The 24,323-nt window shown below is 43.6% G+C and overlaps 1 protein-coding gene across 1 annotated transcript in view; it reads right to left on the reverse strand.

Annotated features, from left to right (window-relative positions):
- Positions 1–24,081, reverse strand: part of ERGIC1 (endoplasmic reticulum-golgi intermediate compartment 1) — a 58,042-nt gene extending 33,961 nt beyond the window's left edge. The window contains exons 1-2 of the mRNA XM_040602822.1: positions 23,914–24,081; positions 2,137–2,198 (exon numbers count right to left, since the gene is read on the reverse strand). Of these exons, the coding sequence (XP_040458756.1) occupies positions 2,137–2,198; positions 23,914–23,933 (82 nt within the window). The 5' untranslated portion in view covers positions 23,934–24,081. The remainder of the gene's footprint in view (positions 1–2,136; positions 2,199–23,913) is intronic.
- Positions 24,082–24,323: the final 242 nt, after the last annotated feature.

Raw genomic sequence — 24,323 nt, forward strand, 5'->3', positions numbered from 1 at the left:
CAGAGGCAGAATGTTTCCCCCTCAAGCCCTCAATGTTATTACAACCTGACTTCCCTAAAGCAGTTCTCACAAACAATGCCACCTTTCCAAACTTCAAACTGGCATGGCAATGGGCTGGTCTCATCCACGGCCTCCTAAAACACGCAAGATTTCTGGCTTTCAAATTACAAGACACAGGCTTGGTCAGACAGAGAGCCCATTAGGAAAGCTGCACACAAGATCCTCACATGCAAAGCCACCAGAGTTTGTTGGCTGCCTGTGTGGTTCAAAAGCTTATATCAGCCTGTCTCCAAACACTCTGACAAAAAGAAGGAGAACCAGTTAGAGAAGAAAAATCAAAGCCTGAGAAGCTGCAAGTAACAATAGAGAGAAATAAGTCAGCTAATAATTTTAAGTAAGAGTCACAGCCTTCAAGCCTTCCCACAACAGACTTATCACTTGAGCTGTTTACTGCAGATCAGAAAGCCTAACACTGAACGGCCTTTGATGGTTTTTTTGTTTCTAAAACACACTCTTCAGCAGGTGATTCATAACAAGACCAATTCTCAAAGGCAGCCCAGTTACAGTGTGGGAACACTTAGTTTCCAAAACAGAAGGCAGGATCACTAACAAGTTCAAAGTGTTCTTTCAGAACACTAAATCTCATACACCTCTAAATTAGCAAACAGCTTTATTCAAGCCCTTTGTTCACAGCCTCAGCAAACCTAAAAGGGAGTCAACGTACAAGTAATTCAGCGGTCAGGAGAACATGGAAGACAAGGACTCTCTGAAAGTAAATATCTGAGTAACGTGCTATCTTCACAGAAGCAAAGAATAGTTGAGGCTGGCAGGGACCTCTCTGAAGATCAGCCCATGCAACTCCCTGGCTCAAAGCGGGGTCAGCTGAAGCAGGTTGCTCGGGGCTGGGTCTAGCTGATTTGAGTACCTCCAAGGACAGAGGCTCCACACCACCCTGGGCAACCTGTTCCAGTCTTTGACCATCCTCACAGTAAGGAGCGAGGAGTTTCGTTAGCTCACAAAGGGCCTTCCTTTTGTGTCCACTGATTCACTGGCACTGACTCAGTTCTATTTGATGCCTGCTGTCACCAAGGGATATGACGTCACTCACGTCAGCAATGACATACAAGGCTACTGACCCATCTACAAAAATGGATGAATGGAGCACAGCTACATGATCAAAGGAAGCCACTGTTCAATGGAACAGGAAAGCTGCATTAGGCATCTAATTACAGGCCTGGCAGGATCAACCTGATCAATGTTTACCACTCTGCACAGAGCCCTCGCTGCATATAATTGTGTGAAATTGCATTACTCAGCCTACAGCCTCCCTCAGGAGGAGGAAGGAAGGAAAAGGGGCCCAAGGCAAGAGATTTGTATCAGCTGAAGCCTATGCATTGATACACAGGAGTGAGAGTGGATCACTATCAGTGGTTCCTGACCAAGCAATTTTTCTTCTTTAAAAGCACAATAAATAACAACGAAATAAAATCTCTGCTCATTAGTCCCACCTACAACATCAGATGAATCCCCTGAGTATGCTATGAGAGAAATAAGCATTTCCCAAATCATCTTCACCGCTGGCCACCACGTATTTGCCACCCACACTGCTCCTTGCTGCTCCAGAACCCAGATTCCGTGTTGCAACAGTTTGGCTCCTCAAGTCTCTTTCACAAGCAAAGGCCTGGGCACACCAACTGAACACAACTGTTACGGGTTGTTTTTCACACCGAATGAGGGGATGCCCACCAGGCAGAGGTACAAAATCTGCAGTCACCCGCCTCCACCAGTGTCTGGAACAGACTCACAGCTAGTGTTCATGGAAAGACCCCAGCAAAAAGCTCTCTAGCTGCTTCAGTAGCCAGCAGCATGGGCATTTCAGCACTAGCTTTTAGGAGCTCCCTTTCATGACAACGTATCTTTACTACTTTCTGTTGCCGAGGTCCTGAATCCATGCAAACTACTTTGCTGTTTAGTACAACCTGACAGATTGGGCAAAATGAGCTGTCTCAGCAACAAAGGATACCCTTTCCAGTGTTTAATATCCCTTTACAAAAATTCCCTGGAGACAGAGAAGCCAAGCAATCTTTAATTTTAGATCAGAGCTATGCAAGGACATAAAAAAGAAGGATTACTTACTAATAGCCCCTGTGTAGGTTGGCTGTGTAAGGTCTTTTGGCACCTTCCTGTAGATGTCAAACCTGAAAGAGGAAAAGTAACAGCCATAAAACAGGTGGAACATTTCAATACATTTTATGTCCCCACAGGGATGAATGATGCCGAAGTTTTTCCATCCAGCCTTCCAACAACATTTTTCAGTTCACAGAAGGATATGAGGAGGAAAAACAAAGTAAAACAAAAAACCCTTTTTCTTTTGTACAATTATGTAACTGTGCTCCTTCTTGGCTCCCGTTTCCAAAGCACTTCACTCCGCCTGTCCCTGCCTTGCTGTCATGGATCTGTGCAATCTGAACCGTTGAGAGATGCCAGGGAAGAAGTCATGCTGGACAAGTTTATAGACCACCGTAAAAGGAAAAGGATACTCTACAGACTCCTGAATAAAGAGTCCTGGCAACATGCTGAGACACAATCTATATTGCCCCTTGCAGTTCGTATCCTGCCACAGTCAGGAATTGACAATTCCAAAGTCAGAAATCAAGGTGTTGAGACAAGAAACCTTACCCATGGACACTGGATACACAAGAGATTAACCCAGAAGTTTGCTGCTCCCCCAGCAAAATCCAGTTTAATATTAGACTGTTGTTTTGATTCAGTCATATCTTTTAATATCCATATGGCTCAGCTTTGCTATTTTAAACTCTCCACGGTTAAACTTTCACTGCCCCTATGATGTTAGCTGTATTATTTCCTACAACCTTGTGTTCCTGCACATCCAGCCGCAATGCAGCTCTGACATCAGTTTTTCCACCACTCAATAAAAATTAATTAATGCATTAAAAACACACACACACACCCTAAAGAAGGAAGTGACTTGTTCTCCCCCAAAACAGACTTTTTTTGGATATACCACAAGTGGGTGAGATCTGATGCTTTTTCCAGCCCTGGAGAGGCATGAGAGACACTGGCTTCCAAACTCCCGTTCTATACAGCGTCAAGGCGAAACACCTCCATGTTTATTCAGTAGTTCCTACTACACCAAATATTATACTGGGAGTTTAAAAACTACATCTTCTTTCTTTTCTTCACTCTTCATCTGTTGAGATCACTTACAACTTGGAGGCACTCTGGATGAATAAAACAGGACTTGCTTTGCATGAGATTAGGACACCGTTGCTATGTTTCATTCAGGAGTGGAAGCTGGGGGAAGGAAGGGTAGGAGAGGGAAAGAGAGCAGGTATAAAGACAGTTCACTTGCCCAGCTCAAGTTCTGAACAAGCTATGGCATCTCTTAACCATTCCAGCAACCCACTACGATACACTTGACAGAGTGTGCTGCACAGGATATGCATGGAGCTGTATGTTTTTATGACTCTCTTCACTGTCATCTCCTAAATACATTAGTAATATTCCTGAACCAAACAGTCCATTTATGGCTTTCCAGCTGCCCTGAGAACAGCTGGAAAGTGCTGTTTACATTCTTTCCACATAAACCAAAGCAACGGCAGCAGCGGATGGTAAAGCAACCCAAAGCAGCTGGTGACATCACGGTCTCACAGGCAGAGGAAGTAGCTGAGCGTTCCTGCTCACAGCCCATTAAACACTGAAAGCTGGCGTCGTCTCGCCAAAGTCACAATAATAGATCAACAAGGCTAAAAAAGCTGAGAGAAAAAGAGAGAGAGAAAGCACATGAACACACAAGAGCTGCTGAGTGTGAGTGAACAATTAGAAATAGGAAATAGCTCTCTGCTGGACTGAGTAAAAACAGCAGCATGTGGATACTATAAAAGGAAGTTTTTTCTTACAATGAGAAATATTTACTAGCATTAAAATGATGACCCATCACAGGATTAAAAAAAAATATAAAATTAGCTTTTTAAATAACTCAGCGGAAAGCTGGTGTCATGGCAGGGTTCTCTCCTCTCAGACTGCCATTTTAATCATCTAAGTAACACCCAAACCCTATAAATTAAGTTTTACATGGCATAAGTAAACTAGAATTGCGCAAAGACACTACAGAGAGTGATCAATGGCTCCTGGCCACATTTCTCACCTGGCCTTAAGTGTTTCAAAGACAGTCCACCTTCTCTGTGCTATTCTGCTTCCCACCTCTTTGACTACAGGGTTACACTCCCTCTCTACCTCCATGACACATGTTCGAAAATGGCTTTAAGCAAGTCTCTGGATCTGATCTGCCTGGAGTTTTGAGAACTCTTGGGTCTATACTTACAGCCTCAAGCCTCCCTGCAAGCACAGTACAGCACATTCACAACAGTTGTCCTTACACAGGACCTTAACACACTTTAAGAATCACTTAGTGTTATGAGCACGGTGAGGGTACACAGCTCGCTAGGCAGACATCAGGCAAACAGAATTCTAGCCTTGAACTTACAGTCTAGAGGCACATAGAAGAAGAAAACAGAACAACCCAGGAGAATTTCATAACGCTTTAATACTTTGTTTTGTAGAATTAACACATTTTCAGATTAGGACAGCCACTATGGAACAACACAGAATCAAGAGTGGACAACATACACGCAACAGGCAATGAGAGCAGGCTGGATGGTAGGGAGGGAGGAAGAAAGCTCAGCTGAGATCTTATAGATGAACACTTATAGAACACAAGCTTATAGAAGCTTGAAGAATGACATCCAGAATCTGATTCAAGCAGCAGAAGGGAAGGCAAGCAGGGAACGTGTATTCAAGCCTGCAGAAGGATGCTGAAATTATCACAATTAACATTAACAGCAAGGGAATGCAAAAAGACAAGTTTGGAATAAGAGACAAACACTGCAGGCTAGATTTTGCTCACTGCCACGTGATAGCAGTAAGGCCAAGAGACTACCAGTCCAGAAGGAAAAGGACTGGCTCTGTGCAAGTATCCTGGCAGAACATTCATTTGCTTGGAAAAGACATGCTTTGGATTAGGAGGGTTTATACTCTGGCAAAGGAACAATACTCTTCAAGGTACCAGGCACCTTCCCATAAAGCATCTGACACTGGCTACAGCTTGAGAAAGTACAATTTATTTAGTCTGATCCAGGATGGTGAAAACAGCAGTTGGGTTTACGCCTTCAAAGAAGGGCAAGTTGGGAGCTCAAAAGGACAGCAAGACATCGAACTTTGAAGAGCATGGCAGATGTGCTGGCATTGCTAGGGAACAGAGCTATCTTGTTAATTCTGATTTAAACTCCTAGTCAGAAGAAGATACAAATGCATAGGATTCAATGACAGCTTGAAAATTCTGTTTGTGAGACACCAGAGAAATGAAAACCCATGAACGTATGAAATGAAAAGTAGAGAATGGAACCCAAAGAAGGCCTCATTAATTACATGCAATTATAATAAACAAATCAAGCAAACTTCTCAAATAAATGTGCGAAATGGACATGAGTTATTGTAACAGGAGACTCTAAGCCCCAATCAATCAGGGATTTGTGAAACCCTTAGCTCCTATCAGACCTAAGAGTTAAAAACTCGATTAACTTCTAGACTCTACTAGACAAACCCTTCACCTTTTGCTGCTGGCTTCTTGCCTTGGTCACAGAGCTCCAAGCAATTTCAGGGGATCACTTACACTGTCCTGGGAAGGGAAAAGAATGAGGATTAGACACCAGAGGCGATCGTAATGTATGAGGGAGGAGGCCATGGAGCTGTATGCATGGTAAAGGGGAACAGGTTTTACTTGCCCTCAGGTCCGATGTTCCTGCAAGCACCTGCAGTAAAAATTCCAATGAGCCTCCAGGTTCCTGAGGCACTGGTCACTTGGGAAAGTATTTGTACCCTGGGAACAGAGAGGAACCTCATGCTCTGTATATTGCAAAAGCTGCTTTACAGATTTCTGATACTGGCACATTCAAAGCAGTGGAAGATACTGCTAATGCTGGAGGAAGACTGGCTGTTCAGAACTGTTCTACCAGCCAGCTCATAACGCAGCAAGACACACTGTACTACACTGTGAACATCCACTTTGACAGTCTTGTAGTCATATCCTAAATGACCGTGAGAAGGCAGGGTTAGGTTTACGGCATGTACCACCTGGTAGTAACTGCTAAGTGAACTCTCTTAATCCGTAGTACTGTGCAGCAGCAGCAGCGTACCCCACCTTCGGTTAGGGATACATTACTTTACACTTACAAAGCATGCACACATACAGTTTCCACAGGACAGCCAGCACATTATTTATATATAGCTTTTGGCAACTTTCTTCCTTTGCTCAGAAAGGCAAGGCTTGTAAGGCGAAGTAATATCTTTGAGTTGATCAACTGACATAGTTGCAAAGTGGAAACAACAAACTGTCTGCTCGGAAAGTTCTTCCTCCAGGTCATATGTATCCTCATAAAGGGAAGGCTGGACCTTGCAATACCAGAATACAAGGCTAAAGATAGAACTAGGCTGTCATCAGTGTAACAAAGGAAGTTCCTGACACATCCAGTGTATCTATTGTCTTTTCTTTCAATTGAGAGCATGGTTGCAAACAAAGAAATAAAAAAAGGCTGTTTGGCAATGTCAGACTTTTGCAGGAACCAACATTCATAACTAACATGAGACAATGCTACAATACTTTTTTTCCCAATCCAATGCTGGAAGGACATAGCAAAAAACTTTCTCACCTTCCTGACAGGAATGTCAACAAACTGGTAAAACAGCATTGTAAAGAGCAGCACAAGGATCATTCCTAAACAGGTTGGAACAGAGCATTCACGAACCTTAGCAGGATTAAGCCAGGTCTGAGGCAGAACTCCGGCTGCCTGATGGACAGGTGTGCAACAGTCCTCTCGGAGACAGAAATTACATGCTCAGTCTTGTCTTACTGGAGTTGCACAAATGGATGATGGGGTAAAATTATAGATGGGTGCACCTCAATAGAGCCAAACAAAAGGATGGCAGATTTCAAGTGCCAGTGAACAGCAGAAGGACTTCAAAAGCTCTATTGAGACCAATATGGGCTGTTGCTATTCAAGTATTTTTTCTTCAGACAGAAGTATAAGCTCTTCACATGCACTTTTCAGGACCTCCTAGAGCCACAAAAAGCATCAATGTTTAGCAAGTCCGAGCTGGACGCAGTAGTGTCATCTGAGGGGGACAGCCACAACCAACCATGTCCGAGGCTGGCAATCCAGAGGCAAAGATAGGTCAAACCCAACAGAATTAAGCAAACTGACATCATCAGCCCTGGGGTAAATTCCTGATTTCCCTTTCAAATCTATCTGATTGACAGCCCAAGATGGGTGACAAGGAGGGCAGAAGATGTCTACCCAAACACTGTGGTTTTTTCTAGAGTAGATACTTCAAATGCCTGCCCTGAGAATGGGGATGAGCTCAATCCCTCAGCAGGAGCTGCTAACAGGGCCTCCTGCCAGGGCATGCTTTATATACACCTGAACAGTTTCAAGTCTGGATCTGAAATATTTCAGGAAATGAAGTAATAAATACATAATTTCACTGAAGATTACCACACCTCCAAACAGAAAAATCCTCTCTGACATCTTTGAAGTCTGAGAAGAGCTTCAATAAAATACTACAGTAACATCTCTGTAAGATGCTGTTAACTTTTTCATGAGGAAGAAGCAAAGAACTTAAGGCAATAATGAGAAAAAAATACTTACAGGTAGAACTAACTAGTTGTTGGTTAAATTTGCATGTCTTGTAGCAAAGGGAAACGCTGATACCTAAAGGAGTTCGCATTAGAGAAGGAAGAACACTAATTCCTCCTTCAGTTTACAGCATTTAATGCAACCCTCAAGCATGCCCACCCCTCCCTGGCACAAACAAAGGAGCAATGCACTGGCCATGTCACCTGGGGCAGACATTTAGAGCACAGCTTGTAAATCTCCCTTTACTACTGACTCACTGTGCGGAGTCACTGCAAAGAGACAGGAGATGCTTTAGCTCTGTCTGTGGAACTCAAACACAATTCTGGAGCACGCAGCAGTGGGATGTTTTCATGTGCTCTTCTGTAAAGTCCGGTTTTACTGATTTAACAAAGGGGTAAGGGAAAGATTATTTTGCAGCTCTTGGACTGTATTTTGGATTCCAGTTAATCACGCAGCCAGGCAAAAGTGCAACACATTCACATGTGGCACATGGTCACAGCACAGAATTTAGGCACTATAAATCAGCAGCAAACAGATTAATTTTCATCCCTTTCCACTCCTCAGATGAGTCAGAAATGTAGCTTTAATACTCACAGACAGGGGAAAAATATTTTTGTTCTTCAGGCAGATAGTGTTTTTCCCCAGAATAACTGAATATTTAAACATTAGTCTTCTTTTTGAAGCATACTGACTCTGTCATAGGTACTTCTGCAGCATGTATTGAAAAGGGTTAGTGTTTAGCGGACACAATCATTCATTACGGAAATCACATTTGTGATGTCAAAGATGATTTAAAAATTCTATCATGGCTGAAACGCCATTTTTAGCAGGTCAGTGATGGCGTAAATACATCAGGTCATCTCGTCTTAGCAGCAAGGGTCCATGGTTGTGATTCACACAGAAGAATGTGGGTGTTGAAACAACACTTGATTCCCTACCTCCCATGTTAACTAGCTTTTAGAAGTGGCATTTATTTTTCAGCAGATACCACATTTGAAGTTGAGGCCACTAATTCCTGGTGACATTACTCACTCTCAATAATGAGCCCAGTGCACAGTGCACAATTACCTTAATTTTATTACACATCGGCAGCTTTGAGATCTCTTTGAAAAAAGAGACAGCCTGGTGCTGCTGAACCTCTTTGCTTCGTTAACAAGCACCTCTACTTGAAGTGACTTGCAAGAACAACACATTTAACAGCAGAAACGTAACTTCAGTGCAAGTTATCCATACAACTAACAATTCTACAGCAAATCTGACTAAACTAGACAAAGAGGGGATTACCGAGTACACATACAAAAAGTTAACTTTGAAAATACTATGAAGATTATGTTGTTATTGCAATAAGAAATCTGAAGAACTGTGGAGCCAGTGTTTGTATTCCAACATGCTGGATGCTGGAAACTCAGTGCTGGACAAGTGCTCGTTCGTTATGAGTGGGGAGCTACATCTCCACCGTAATCCATCAGATACCATAATGTCTTTCAAAGAAAAGAAAAAGGAGGGGTAGAGGGGTGGTGTGGGGGTGTAGGAAGATGTCCCTAGGGTTTCCAAGATACAGGGGAAAACCCAGATAAGAAAAAGCCAACTGGTGAAGCCTCACGCCTGAATTGTCCCAAAGGGCTTTCATAGTATCAGAAAAAAGTCCATCTCTGATTGCTTCCTTCTTGGGAAGAACCACAACTGCTCTGAGAAAGGGATCGAAAAACAGAAAGGCAAGGCACCTATGACACACACAAAGAGGGACAGATTGGTTGTCTGAAGAAATGAAGAATAATACACCTTCCCAAGTTGAGATGGCTTCCTGGATCAACAAAAGCCTTTGGTCAAGGGCTCAAGTTTAAATCACAGCACGAAGGAACAAAGAAATAATAAACCCTGCCTTCAGCGGCAGCTGGCACTCCAGTGGGAGGCTGTGGGGCAACCATACGGGCTGTATCACTCAAGATTTCCGTTGAGATTCTCTCTTCTCACACAATATTTACGTATCTGCCATACAGGTCAATTCACTCAAGACAGCTGTGTAAGTCAGAAAGCAGGAATAAGACTGCCTTTTCAGAACCTTTTTAAAAAAACATGACTGTGACACACTAAAGCCACTGACCCTTCCGTGTACCAAGAAAGCAAGCTCTAAAACCTGGCACGCCAGCTAACACCGAGTTTGTAGGACAAGCTCGCTGCTCTACAAAGTGAAATAAGATTAGGCTGGCCTTTTAAGAACTATTTCATGCAAGAAATGTTTCCTTGCCCCCTGTACGGCAGAATGCAAGCCAATTAAAGCACTTTTCAAAACTTCTTTCCCCTTCTGCTCATGTGCTGGTAATGTCCATCCACTAACAGCAAGTAGCGCAGCTCCTGTGAACTGGAGATACATTCAAGTGCAGCAGTGCTGCTATTTTTTTCCCATTTGTCAAGTCCTTCTTACTCTGATCCACTTTTCTTTGGTTTGTATGTGGCTACAGGCCTCAAATATCAAGAATCTGAGAAGGCATGTCATCAGTATTTCTACACCCCCCCCCCCAATTCCTGACTAACATAACAAAGAGCTTGCCTGTTCCTCACAAAGTCCATTTATTGCGTGCTCACCAGTAAATGGAGTTACAACACAGAAGGGAGAATTTCTGCCCTTACACACCGTACTTGCCATGTTCAAGAAATACAGCGACACAGAGGTATCCATGCACAGCAGACACATTAAGTTTTAAGAAACTTATTTTTCAAAAAGGTACTTCTTGTCAAAAAAGACAAAGCACTCTGCTTGTTAATTATACTGGGTTTCTTTTTCAGGTAGACAGAAAAACTGCTGTACAGTGCCTTTCTAGGAACATACATTTATTCAAAACGACAGACTGCTTTCAATGAAAACTACATGCACTGGGGAAGGTACACAAAGAGCAAGGCAGCTGCCAAACATAACCTTGGACAGTCAAGGCTATACCAGCATCCATTTCATCTTTGGTAAGAGTCATCTTGAGGCAGCTCTGCCTGATAACAGGTTAGAAACCATCTAGTATCTTCTCTTCTTTGAGAGCATCTACCATCCAGACAGTCTAAATAAATTCATTTTTAGGCCACATCCCTCTGAATTACACCAGGCTCTCTAATTACCACATGTAGACACCAACGAATCCAGCCAACTAACAATTTCTACTCAGCTGCCACTGAAGAGAAGAATCATCCTTAACTCTGAGAAGGATTAATTTTCCCTGGAGACAAGGCCATAACCTTGGGATTTGTCACTACACACTTCTGTTCTTCCTCTTACCATTTACCTGTCTCCTCCAACATTTCTGTTATATTGCTGCGTTACAGACATATGATTCAGAGAGCAGAGATGGTTGGTTCAGTCACCTTTATTTGGTTCCCCACAGAAGCTACAGATCTGATGCAGAGACAGACAATCAGCTCGTCCCACAGGATTTGTATAACTGTATCTATTTTTAAGTTTGTCATTTCACGACAGAAGAGGTGCATTAGCAGTTCAGGAAACCAAGGCGGGTGTGAAGTGGGGAGTGGAGAATGAGCAACCTCAACCCCACTTCAGGAAACATGTTTAAGTGCACATGAAATGAGCTGGAACAACAGCTCTTAAGAATTTTCAATCTGTTTGCAGTATGGGCTACCACACAACTTACCTTCTGCGTAGTAGTGCTGCTACCACCTCTGAAAGAAGCATCCCTAGAGACAGCAGAAGTTTATAGACTATGATTCATTCAATATCTGCTGCTATTAAGGCTCCTAGCACAGGTAACACTTAACAGTTGAAAATGCAGCAATTCACTTTGCATAAAACGCTTTATAAGGAGAACACAGGAAATGGGAAAAAAACTCAGTCACGATAAATATAAACTGGATTAAGTCTATCAGGCATTCAAAGACAACTGTGCCCAAATGGACTCCATTTTCTCTCTCCAGGAAAACTTTAGTGGAGGTTGGTGTTACAAAGGGGAGATCAGAACTTAATCACAGCTTCTGTGTCAGAAGCTTCCTTCTGCCCCTCAAAACCAGTGTACCTGGGAAGCAGAAGAGGGGGTGGGGTGGGGAGGGAAGAGCCCTCGTTGGGATTGGGTATCCTCTGTGCGAATTTGGTGGACTCAAAAGGAAGCTATGGAGAGACTGTCGTCACAGCAAGATGATTCCAAGGCTGGAGACTAAAGGCAAGAGGAAACGCCCTTCCTTTAGTACCCATGGAATTTCTAGAGAAACCTTCCCACCAAAGGCATGCTGTTTTGTGTCAAGGCGAATTTCTATCTTTGTGATCTGCTGACTGCTCAGGCAAGATGATGTCCATCATCTAACCAAAGCTTAAGAATCAGAAGTACAAGTGCATAAGAGAAAACCTCTTCAGAGGACGTTAAACTCTAAATAAAAACAAGCAGGCTTATACATACGCCTTCACTCCACCAAACGCAGACAGGTACCTCCAACACAGAATGTACCTTCCTGGCTTTGTTCCCTCCTATGAAGCACATCAGACACTCGCAGTAAGATCTTTAAAAGCAAATCTGTTACTTTTGTATAATGGGTAAATCTAAAACCACCAATTTCATTTTCAATGTGACTGGTCAAGCTGAGGGAAATGTAAAAGCAGAACAAACAGCACAGCTGAGTCTGGTTTGCACAAGTAGCGCTCTTTTGATTAACAAAACGCTATCTATTTAAAAAATAAAAATAAAATCCCAGGCACCTATTTGTTGTTGTTGCTGGGGGGGGAGGCGGCTTTTATTGTTAACAGTTGTTAAAACCATACCTAGAACTACTGTGACCAGGATCAGAGAGAAAAAGATTAACCTCTTTACTTGTTAAATTGATTTTATTCAAGACTGTAGAGTGTAGCAGCAGGCTGACTTTTAGGGTATGCAGAGATGGCTTGAAAGACCAGATATGCCATTCCATGCACCTAACAACAGAATATTTGAAGTAATCTAAAAAGTAAAAATTGCCCTGGAGAACAGCTAGTATGTAGGACAATGATGATAAAGGAACAAGTGGGGCAAGACTTCCCTCTGCTTAGGACTTGGAGAGGGGTTGGACGTCACCAGACTCCCCTGGGAGAGAGGAGATGAATGAGCAGATGGCTGGGCAGGTGACAGAGAAGACTACTCCGCAATTTTGTGGGCTGGATTATGTACCCTAGGTGCTTGAAAACAGCTACAAAAAAGAATGTCAGACCAGTCTGACCAGCAGTTTGGAGCAAGTCCCTATACTAGGGAAGCATGGACTTGAGAGAAGATGCAACCCCCAAGTAAGAGGGCTGGAGACCTCTAAAGAACAGAGAGAGGGAACCACCATGTTCCCTCCAAAGTAATGTCAGGATGGAAGAGGGTGGTCTCTGTCTCAGGGACACTGGAAAGAGCATTAAAATCAAATTACGAGATTTACAGAGTAGAAGTTCCATCAGAACCAATGCTCTTGGGTTATTTTGTTTTTAACTGGGGAAACATCAAGAACAGCGTGTCTTTTTAAAGTAAAATCTCTCCTACTTTACTCAAAAAAACCCCAGTGGCTTCAACTCCCTATGTATTTTCAACTTCTTGTGGTCCTTGCTGAACCTGTGCTAGACAAAAATCCAGAATTTTGTTCCATGGGTCTATTGAAGAATGAATAATTTCTACACATCAGTAAATTCACTCTAAAGCAGTCCACAGGCAGTAGAGGTGCCTTATTCTAACACCTTCCTCTATATATGTATGGAAAGCACTAATTTTTCTATTTTTATGGAGAAATACTAGTCCAAGATTTCATTCTGAAATCCTTTCTTTAGATCATGTTGCTTTTCCGCACATTCAGAGGCAAGCGCCTGCTCAAACAACTCTGCAAGAACACTTAGCTCCTACACAATCCAGCACAGATAAGAAACAACTCTTCTTCCAACAAAGTAGGTGAAATCTATCCCCCTGTTTTACAGAGCGAGAAAACAATGGCAGGAATTCAGCAGCAGGGAAGAAAATAGGAACTACTGACTCCAAGCACTTCATTTTGCGATTGTTAATTCTTTGTTTAAATGAAATTTCTGTTTCCTGTCTGCCGGTAGATGAGAACATAATGTGCAGAGAGCAGTTCAGGACAGCTTCTGGGACAGCCACGCTGCGATCTCACAGATGGGATGCAGCAGCGGCAGCCAACAGACCTGAATTCTGTTCCGCTCCCAGCACTGACTCACTGTGTAATTTCTGTTCCAGTCAATTAAATCTTTCTTCTTCAGCTTCTTCATTTTGCAGAGTGGCACCTGGTAACATTTGCCCACCTTTCATCAAGCACATTGAAATCTGCAGATGAAAAACTCTGGAAATACATGAAGTATTACTGATCAAAGTTCCAATTCTTTGAAGGTCTGTACAAGGAAAGCTGCAGGAAGACGGGCTTACGAAAACAAACTGGATGTGCACTGCAAGAGCTAAGCCTCAGTTCAGTAACAAGGACATGCCTGGAGTGCATGTTTACGAACAATCTTGATCAGGAAGAGTTTCATGAATTGGGACACAAACTTCGAAGCATGTGGAAAGTAAAATAAGTCATCTCGTTAATCTCAGTTGCACACAAAAAGTAAAGACTGAATATAAAAATACCAAAGCTTGGCCCTAAATGTGAGTTGAAATGCAAATACAGATTCAAAGGAGCACTAATAAGCCGATACTTGTAAATACCAAGCAGTTATTAACACATTTTATAAGATTAACACCTGCGTAACAGCAGATAATATACAAACATCATTAAGTAATCAAGCTAGTCCTCATTTACACACAATAGGATATTAACATACATACTGCAGAAGTGGAGCGTTAATGGACAAACTCTCAAAGCTTTAAAATGACATTGGAAACTGCTTATCCTGAACTACTTTGAGCAAGCTCTGATATGTGAAGGACTGGACAAGGAGGTGCAGGGGCTAAAGCAATTTTAAACTGGTTTAAACTGTGCTGAAAGCAGGAGAAGACTGCAATTTTCAGACTCTGTATGACTGACTTTTCACTCCCAACATCACGTCAGTTTTTGAAGCATTATCCTCCAAATATTTTTTTTTTAACCTGCTGACTCTCCACACTTCTAAGCCCAGGAGTGAAATGTAGGAATAGGTTTCCTTGCCAGCTAGCTCCTCCCTCTTAATTCTAGTTCCAAGAACATAATGAAACTAACAGAGGAAGTTTCTGAAACAAGGAGGAGTACTGAGAACAAGAAAACAAGGTTAGCCAGGAGGATTGTCATTAATTATATAATCCAGCCTTTGGGTAACTGGACATTTAGGGAAAGGGGCTGAGAGAACAGAGGCATCAGCCTCTGCAGCATTATGTCATCTGGTCTGCTAGTTACTTAGCAGGTGCAGGATTTGTATAGGAAAAAACCCAACAAACCCATTTATTTCTAGGACAAAAGAACTATGAATCCACACACACTTGCAGAAAGAGGGCACAAAAAATGAATACATTCTGCTCCTGTTTAAATTGATTTCTTTCCAGGGAGCTAGTTCTCCTGTTTCCCCCCTTCTGCCAGCCTTCCCAACTCCATTGTGCTGTCCTGCCTAACACCTTTTTGTCAACCACGTACTAAATTTTGTGCTCTTACTCCTTCAGTGCATAAGAAGCTGTTCTCTATCACCCAGGAATACAGAACAATTGCTATTGCTGAAATATGCCAAAAGTGCAAACTATTTCAGGTGGCACTCAAGAATGCAAGAGAGGAAGTGGTACATCACTTTATTTTTTTTATATGTTAGGCTCAAACATAATTCAAAGGTAATTAGGAGGAAGAAAGTATTTATAATCTCAAATACTCAATGGCACTGTCTTGCCAGCAAGCATTTTATTTCCTTTTAAGCAGTGAAGCAGGCGTCAAAATGAAGGATGGAAGAGAAATGTTATTTTTAATAAAGTGAGCAAACTATACTCTGCTTCATCAAAACAGGAGAAAAGTATCATAAGGAAAAAATGTTCAAGTAAGGGGACTGGTATTTGAAGGGATCAAGCCCTTCACTGGACTGTAAGCAAGAGCAATCGTACTTCTGAGTGGTAGTACCGTACTCTGGAGATCAGAAAGAATGGAGGCAAAGAATGGGGGACAGGATTAAAGTTCTGTGGCTGCTCCCCAAGCTAATTAATTGTTCAGATACTTGAGTGTCATAAGCAGACTGTAACCCTTCCTGTCCTGGAGCCTTCATCCCCCTTAAGCTCAAGAGATTCTTGCTCTTAGAGAACCCCAGCACATCCCAGCGCCTCCCACCATCACATCGCCCAGACACTTCCTCCAGTGCTGCCCCTCACCCACTCCTTCCACTGCGAGCCCTGCAGTCCCAAACATCTCTCCTTTATCCCAATTTGAGACCTGCCAGTTCAGGGTTCCTCTACCTCCTGCCATGTTCCTCTGGCTCCATCTCACTGTCCATAGCTGCTGGTTCCCAGTATTGCCCCAGTAGCCAGCTCCTCAGCCCTCCCCACAGACACAACGTTTTAATCTCTAGCGGATACTGAAGAAAATTGAAAGTTGGACTATGATTTCCAAGAAATTACCTACACACAACTCAGAGCATAACCAGGATACATCTTTGGGGGGAAAAAAAAAAAAAATAGTTGTACTATAGTCTTTCCCATAGCTTCCTGGAATGACAAAATGTGAAGACTCTGTTGCTGCCTTTACTGCTGAACACCTTGAAACAAGATCTGTTAAGATTAATTTAGCATCAGAATCATGCCAATTTTATTTGTGGAAGCTGCTTTCTGAAAGGTTTAAGTCCCAGCTGCACTAGGAGAGCACACAGAGATTTGTACAAAACAGCACGAACAAATATAACATCTGGTGAAGAAAAAAAAAAGGGGGGAATCTGTGAAGAAAATAGCTCTGTCTTCACAAGGCTTCCCTCAAAAGCACAGAAGCCAATCCATACCGTACTGCAGGACATAGAGATTTCTCCGTATCAAGAAGGGAAACTCCTAGAGGTCTGCTAAGCCCACCATCTCATGCTGGACCAGGCCAAGAACACCACTCAAAGGGAAAACTGTTCAGTCACTGCTCCGCAGAGTGAGCGAGCAAAGGAAGGTCCCCTCAAAACAAACCAGTCACTGGCACTCAGAAAGGGACCGTTACTTGCCTGAAGCTGCGGAGAGTTAAGAACAGCAGAACCCTGACTTGAGAGAGCCCACAACGGCACTCACTGCTTTACACACACACCACCAAGTCTTCCCTGTCCTCCAAAGCAATTCCTATAGGACAAAAGCCATCCTTAATACACAAGATTTAGGGTCAAAAAACCCACACCCTTTCCCAAAGCATGCAGCAGGAATTCAAATATATTTTTACTTTTTCAGTACCTAACCAAACAATATCAATAAACCAGCAGTGACCAGCTTGGGTTCTCCTATTTAAATTCCAGTCTAAGGAGATAAGAATTTCTGTACGTGCTTCTACAACTCAGTCCTATTTTTTAGTTGCATATAACTGTATTACCTAAAAGCAAGTACAATTCATGCATCATCCGGCTTCCAAGTGACATTCCCGGTTTTGACTCAGTTTCCAAGAAACATCTGTATTGACGGTACCGCACTAGAAAAACGTGACTAATACAGACCTAAGACAGAGCTTCAACTTGTAGTTGGGCATCAGGTTTACCAGTGTTTGTTAGTCCAGATACAACTTGTTACAATGCAGCAGCCAGATTCAGATTTCAATTCAGTAGGGTCATACTTGATCTAGAGTGACATGGAATCCGAGTGAGGCTCCGAGACCTCACTTTCATCAGAAAACACAAAGCCGTACTTACATCACTAGCTCCACTTGTGTTTTGGCAGGCTCTCCAACCCTGCATTATTCACAGCACACAGTGGTCTACAGAGATGGACAGCAATTAGGAAGCCAAGTGATCTGCCCTAGGATATGACTGTTAAATAAATATTAAGCAACCATGACTGCCTGAAATCCTGTTAGCAGTAATACATGCCTGTCCATATTAACATAGCATTTTGAAGGCTCTTTTGTTAAATGCAAATCTTTCTGGCTTCTCTGGATTAAACTAGATACATCTCATTTGGAAACATCCTTAAAACCCAAACAAACAAAAACCCAAACATCCAAACACACACAGCTGAAATGCAGCAAATCGCACTAACTGCAGACTTTACTTATGTGTCTGCCATGATCGCTTCCAAAATACTCAAATATTTCAGTATAAGGAAGATTTTGTAGATCATGGCAAGATTGTGGTTACTTTTTTTGGCAGAACAAGCTTTCCATTTTGGGGGTAACTGGCTCCATACAGGAATACCTAGACACCTGAGTGCTTGTGCTTGGGTAGAAGACAAAAAACCCCAAATGGTCCCACTGTTTCTTCTTTCATTGCAAGACTATTCTTTTCTTACTACCTCCACCATTTGAATTACATGCCTAAAAAATACACAGGCACACTTCAAAACACAAGCTGAACAACATCCACAGCTTCTCAGTCCATGCTGGTGGTATTGCTTCAACTTTGTTTACTGTGTGATTCAGCTATTTTCACAGTAATGAACTATGATGGCATGAAGAAAGCATCTGTGTCATCAACAAGTGAACAAAGGAGGACAGTTAAAGTTTAGAAAGAACAACACAAAACTTTCCTACAAAGCCAGACCTTAATAGTTCTGTACTTACTTGGGAAAAAAAAATCTACTCCAACTACATTTTAAGAGAAATAATGCATTAGGGAGGGAGACTTAGCAATATTTATACACGTGCATGCTATGTATAATCAGCTATTTGTGGCATAAACATCAACAGACTGTCTGTACAACCCTGCTTGCCCATCTGACTGCAGAATAATTTCTCAGGTGTCCTCAAAGGCCTATTGTTGAAACAAAGTTAGTCATGGCACTGCCCGGCACCAAAATCAACTTTGGTAATTACGTAAGGTGGCAGCAATACCACTTGGAAGGCTTGTTTACCAGTGACATTGCACAATGTGAAGTGGAACATGCCTGCCAGACCTGGCTGCAGTTCACCATGGAAATACACTTGCTCAGTTACCAGGCGCTATGAAGTGGTCAGCTATCATTTCAGGAATTGGAGAGAAAAAGCGCAGGTCCCTGTGAACTGTAGAGAGGCAACTATCTAACCAACACAGAATAATGTTACTGCCACTAGTTTAAACGTAGACATTAACTTCGGAAGCGACAGCTACCAGCTCAGTCACATAGAGGACTGAAGATTTTTAAGGTGGCAATGTCTATGGCTGTGGAAGTGAGTGTGACCATGCACAGCTTACTACAGGGTACATGCAAACCTTTTTGCTATGCCATTGCTACTCACAAACCACAAGGTACTACTCATCTAAGAAGCCATATCAGCTGGCTTTCGCTGTTCTTTCTTCTCTGTCTTCCCCACACTGTTTCAGCCAAGAAGACACCTACCTGCTGCTATCACCACCATATACCTTCTATAGTAGAGGCACCGTGAGCCAGTTCAGCAAGTAATTTTGGCAAATGAACTTCTGCTAATGCAACCAGCTAAACAAGGTGCTGGGAGAGAGCTAGCAGGTGGATGGAGTACAGAGCACCATGATCTGATGAGAAATGCAGAGCTGGTTGAGACTCCAAACTAAAACTTCTGAGCAAACACGCGTGTTTCCACTAACCTTTGGTATTTATTAGGCAGTGCCAAAACATCACGTAGTCCCCATTTCTGCTTAACAACTGGCAAACGTTCAAACAGGCCAAACAAATCCCATACAAGTTTAAGTGAGATTTGAGGGGTTACAGAAAGATTTTAAGTCATGACCCTCACAAACCTGTTGAAAGAAAAATAGTAGGATTACGAAAGATAGCTTTCTTCCTTCTTTTCTTAAGCCTGTAAGAAAGCTATTTTCCTTAGGCTTGTAAGTGAATGAAAAATTGTTGTCCAAGGGGTTGCTTAGTTCAGAAAAAGATTTTTCTCCTTAACCTTCAAATCACCTACAATTTACTGGTTTGCCCTCACTAATCTGGTTGGGAATGGAAGGCAGACAAACAGACCTCCCTGATGTTGCTGAAACAGTCTGTATCACTGGTTTCACAACTGTGCCAGGTCAGATGTCTTAACCATCAGTTTGGCTATTAGCCATCACAACTCTGGTCTAAATGAAAACCAAATACACTGCCCCTTCTAAAAGCAATAAGGTTGGAAGCGTGTCAGCTCGTTAAGACTGGACAATTTGATTTGAAAAAAGCACAGAGGAACCAAAGCAGAGACCTGCCTGTGACCCAAAACAACAAAAATGTCATTTATATCTGAATCAGAATACCCACATAAGAAGTATAATTTATCAGAGATGCGCCAAAGAACAGCTGACTGTGGGGGACCACTGTACCGTGCAGATGGAATAAGAGCCTTTGCCGCAAAGGCCTTCCATCTTAAATCAGCATTTAAATCTAAATCTTTTCTAAAGCTGGCTCCTTTCCCATAACCTCCAAAATCCAGGTGTAACATACTGTTACTCCATCCACAGATGTTTGTCACTCTATGCCAAAAACGTGGCCAGGGCACAACTGAGAACTGCCCACAATTAGAACAAAACCTTGATTTCAGAGAGGTCTATTTTAGTTTTTCTCAGTCTAACCAGTTAAAGCTGCCAAAATAGTTCAGAAGTTTCAGTATTTGCCACAAACCCAACCGATCAGTAACTCTTTCATGCAAACAGGCAAACGCCAAGAAAAGCCAACAGATTCAAAATAACTTGCAGCAACGTTTCTCTCTAACACATCCACATCCAGTGCAGTCAAGTCACTTCATTTTTACCTCTAACTCTCAACACCAGAGCAGTCTAAGGTCCAGCACTGGCATTAGCTGCTGAAGCTAACCCTCCCTGCTACATGGATCACAGGTGGGAGAAATGTTCCAACCCACAATCACTATTCCAGATGACCCTGGCTTAAAGTTCAACCTAATTATGATTTTAACCAACCACAGATGCCGCAGCTATGCAGGTGACACTGGGTCTCCTAAATGCTTGAGGGGGAAATACCCTTTCAGCTCCAGCGACCTAACTCAAAATCCCCAATTAAATAGGTATGAAGCTGCTTTGCTAACAAAAGTTCTAACAAACAGGGAGAGACGCCACAAGGAAAAAAATCTGGTTTTCTCTTACAGTCAAATAGGTCTTAAAAAATAAGAAAGAACCAGGCCTTCCAGTGATACAAACTAATTTAGCAGTTCTGTAGGAGGGCTGGTGTCTTGTGACATGCATTGAACAAACCTGTACTGAAGGCTCTAATCTGGAAGCAGAAAACTTGGTTCCTTACCAACATCACAGCAGGACTGTAGAGATTAGTGTGAATGAAATGCTTTGAAAAATTAAAAACCCTAGGTGAGTACTAAGTATTATTAAAACCCTAAAGATGCTTGGGACAGAATAATTATTATTCACTTGAAATTACTGTGAAAAGTATTATTTTATTTATAAATTAAATGCATTTTATATTAGCAAAAGTAACAACAAGACAAGAAAACAGAAGTCCTACAGAAAAAAAAAGTACAAGTAACAAAACAAGCTACTTCCATATCTGACACCAACAAATATGCCTCAGACCGACCCATGGAGACAACTACCAAGAAACACGTTCAAGCACTTTGGGTTCTTCAGTCTGGCCAAATATGAACCCATAAGTCTAGGAGACAGGAAGGAGATTTAGTTGTGTGAACGGAAATTATTTCTTTGACTTTTAGTTGGTGAGGAATAGGGACTTCTTTGGTCATAGGCTGTTTTCATTACTTGCCATTTGTGTCTCTCTTCTCCAGATGAGACTGTGGCAATCCATTCCTCCTAGAGCTATTTTGCGTGGAAACAGAGCTTGAGTCCCAAACTTTTACCTGGTCTGCTATGCCCCTTTCTACAGCTGATGTTACCTATCAATGTCCTGTCATTCTACAATACCAAAAATAAAAGCTCTAATTGAGGGAAAGATCCAACAAAAAAAGAACTGGCCTTCCCAAATGCCCTAGCAAAGCAGTTAGGGTCAGTGATTTCTTCAGATGCATTAGCAACATAGACCTGTGAAAACTGCGGTCTCCAGAAGAACACAATGCCTTTCCACTTGGGACCTCTGCATTTTGGACTCCGGGAGATACTTAGGGACAATTTTAAAAGTTTCTTAAGAATCCAACCCTCTAATCATACATAGGCATAACACCCATTTTACAGTGTGTGCTAAAGACAGGGTGCCAAACTATACCTGCCAAAGAGAACATCCAGTTGAAATCTCTGAAAGAAAAACCTTGCATTTCACATGATGAAAAACATCTCTTCATTCAGAAACTTACTACAGTTTTAACCTTACTTCTCTAAGAGCACTGTATTGTATGTTCTATAGTTGTCAGGAAGTAACTACACTTCTTTCAACGTACATATCATACTTCACCTATGACAGTAAAATTTTCCAGCCTCAGCAGATTTTGTTCCATTGACTGCACAATGAACAAAAACCACAATAGCTTAAAGATAGACTCCAACTTTCGCAAAAATTTTGGTCCTGAACTTCTGTTCAGGCTTCTAAAACAGGGAAGTGGTTAATTGCTCATAACAATAGTTTCTCTGCATCTTTAAATAGAAAGTTCTTGTTATCAACAGTGGTCTTCTAAAAATTCATCTTTGCAGGAAAGCTGAACTTCAGCTTCAGTAAGCTTACTATTTGAGAAGGTGCTTTGAAGTGTCTGTTTCTAATCCTAATCCTCCAATGTGAATGACAAAGAAGTTATTTGCAATTGTGAGTCTTTAAAATGCAGATCTGAACTGATGCCTCTATGTTTTTGTAACTCATTAACACAAACTCTGCAACTCTGCCTTTCCTTAATGCCTTTTTTCCATTCCAAAGTGAAGCACTAGTGCTGTCTCTTAAGATGATTACTCTTGGTGAGCCAGTGTTTCCACATGCACATTCTGAGACCCAACAAAAATTACATTTTCAAAGACATCCAAGATAACATTTTCTTTATCTGCTATTACAAAGTGACAGCCACAACCCATGATCTCTTATTGTTCATGTATTGTACAAGTCTGAAAATAGACGGCAAATGGGATTTGCAGCTGGCAGAATGTCTCCAAAGCTGAGAAGATATTTTCTATCAAATTTTACAAAAGCAGAAATGAGGCTCTGGGCCCCGGATCCCAAATGATCCAGCAGATGCTGTTTCCAGCTTCAGCAAGTTTTCATTCAGAAGCAACTGCCTCCATGTTCAATAGTGCCCCATGGATCACATACAAGATCCTGTCAGCCTGTATAAATGAGAGGCCTGATTTAGAATTACAGCAAAAATACAATACACAACTTTTGTTCGGGAGAACTAAAAAAACTGCAATATCACCGTTTCCCCCCGTCATCTCAAAGGGGTGCAAATGTAGGGTTCACGATGGTCCTACATGAGAAGCACCAAGCAACAACTGTATCTGTCAATTCAAAAAAATGTGTATTTTTTAATTGTAATGTTAATGTTCTAGTAAAACCGACAGGAGAAGACTGTGTGTCTTCCCCATGGCACCTATGAATTTGGTGAAGTTATGTGCAGTTTCCAAAGGTTACAACTTGTACCAAAGGCACAAATCTTTAGTTCAGGAACGGCTTGAAGAGAAAATGATTCCACAGTTGCTATTTCTGCACCGTGTGAGTCAAAAGGGCCCTTTTCACTTCTGCTTTGGTGCGTGGCACCGCGCACCTGGCACCTCACACCCACTCCCAAGGCCCAGACCAAGGTGGGGGCGCCGACGGTGCCCCCCAGCCTCCCTCGCACACAGCCCCACCGTGGCCAGCGCCCCCTCCCCGAGCCCTCGGGGACCCGAGGGAGGCGAAGGGGCCCAGTGCCCTGACCCCGGCCCCGCGACCCGGGCCCACCCGCCCCGCCCGCGGCAGCTCGAAACTCCACACGCCGCCTCTGCGCTTTGCACAACCGCGTTATACAATAACCGCCGCTCGCCGGGCTGAGCCTCCCGCGTTCCCACGTCCCTTCCCTGCCCAGACCTACTTCTTCCCTCCCTCCATCCCTCCCTCCATCCCTCCTCCCTCACAGCAGGTCACGGGCCCGGCCCTCGCCTTGCTGCTGAGCCGCGGCCTCGCGTCAGCCAGCACCGCCGGGCGTGGGGCGCCCACCGCAGCCCGCCCCGGCCGGGGGCGGCGGGGCCAGGGGAGGTCGCCTGGGGAGCGGCGGCCCCCCGAGGGGGCGAGCGAGGCCGGGCCCGGCGGGGAGGGCGGGCGGCGCGCCCGGCCGCACTCACCTCCTGAAGTCAAAGGGCATGTTGGTGGCGGGCGCCGGGCAGGCTGCGGGCCCCGCCGCCCCCGGCCCCGGCTCTCGCCTCGCTGCCGCCGGCTGCAGGGCCAGGAAGTGACGGGCCGCGCCGCAGCGCAGCACCAGCCCATTGGGCGGCTGGAGCCGGCGGCCGCTTCCGCCGCCGGGTTACGGGCAGCGGCGGCTGCGGGGCAGCGGGGCTGCGGCCGGGCCTCGCCCTCCCCGCCGCGCCCCCGCCCCGCCTGCGCTCCCCACGCCGCCCCGCGGGCCCAGGGCTCCCCCGGACGCCCCACGGCTGTGAGCCCCCGCCCCCGGCGCTGAGGGCCCCCCTGGATGCCCGCAGTGCCCCGCAGCTCCAGGGCCCTGCCCGCGCTCCGTTGCCCCGCGGGCCCCTGCGCG

This window comes from Falco naumanni, chromosome 8 (assembly GCF_017639655.2).
Source record: "Falco naumanni isolate bFalNau1 chromosome 8, bFalNau1.pat, whole genome shotgun sequence".
Lineage (NCBI taxonomy): Eukaryota > Metazoa > Chordata > Aves > Falconiformes > Falconidae > Falco > Falco naumanni.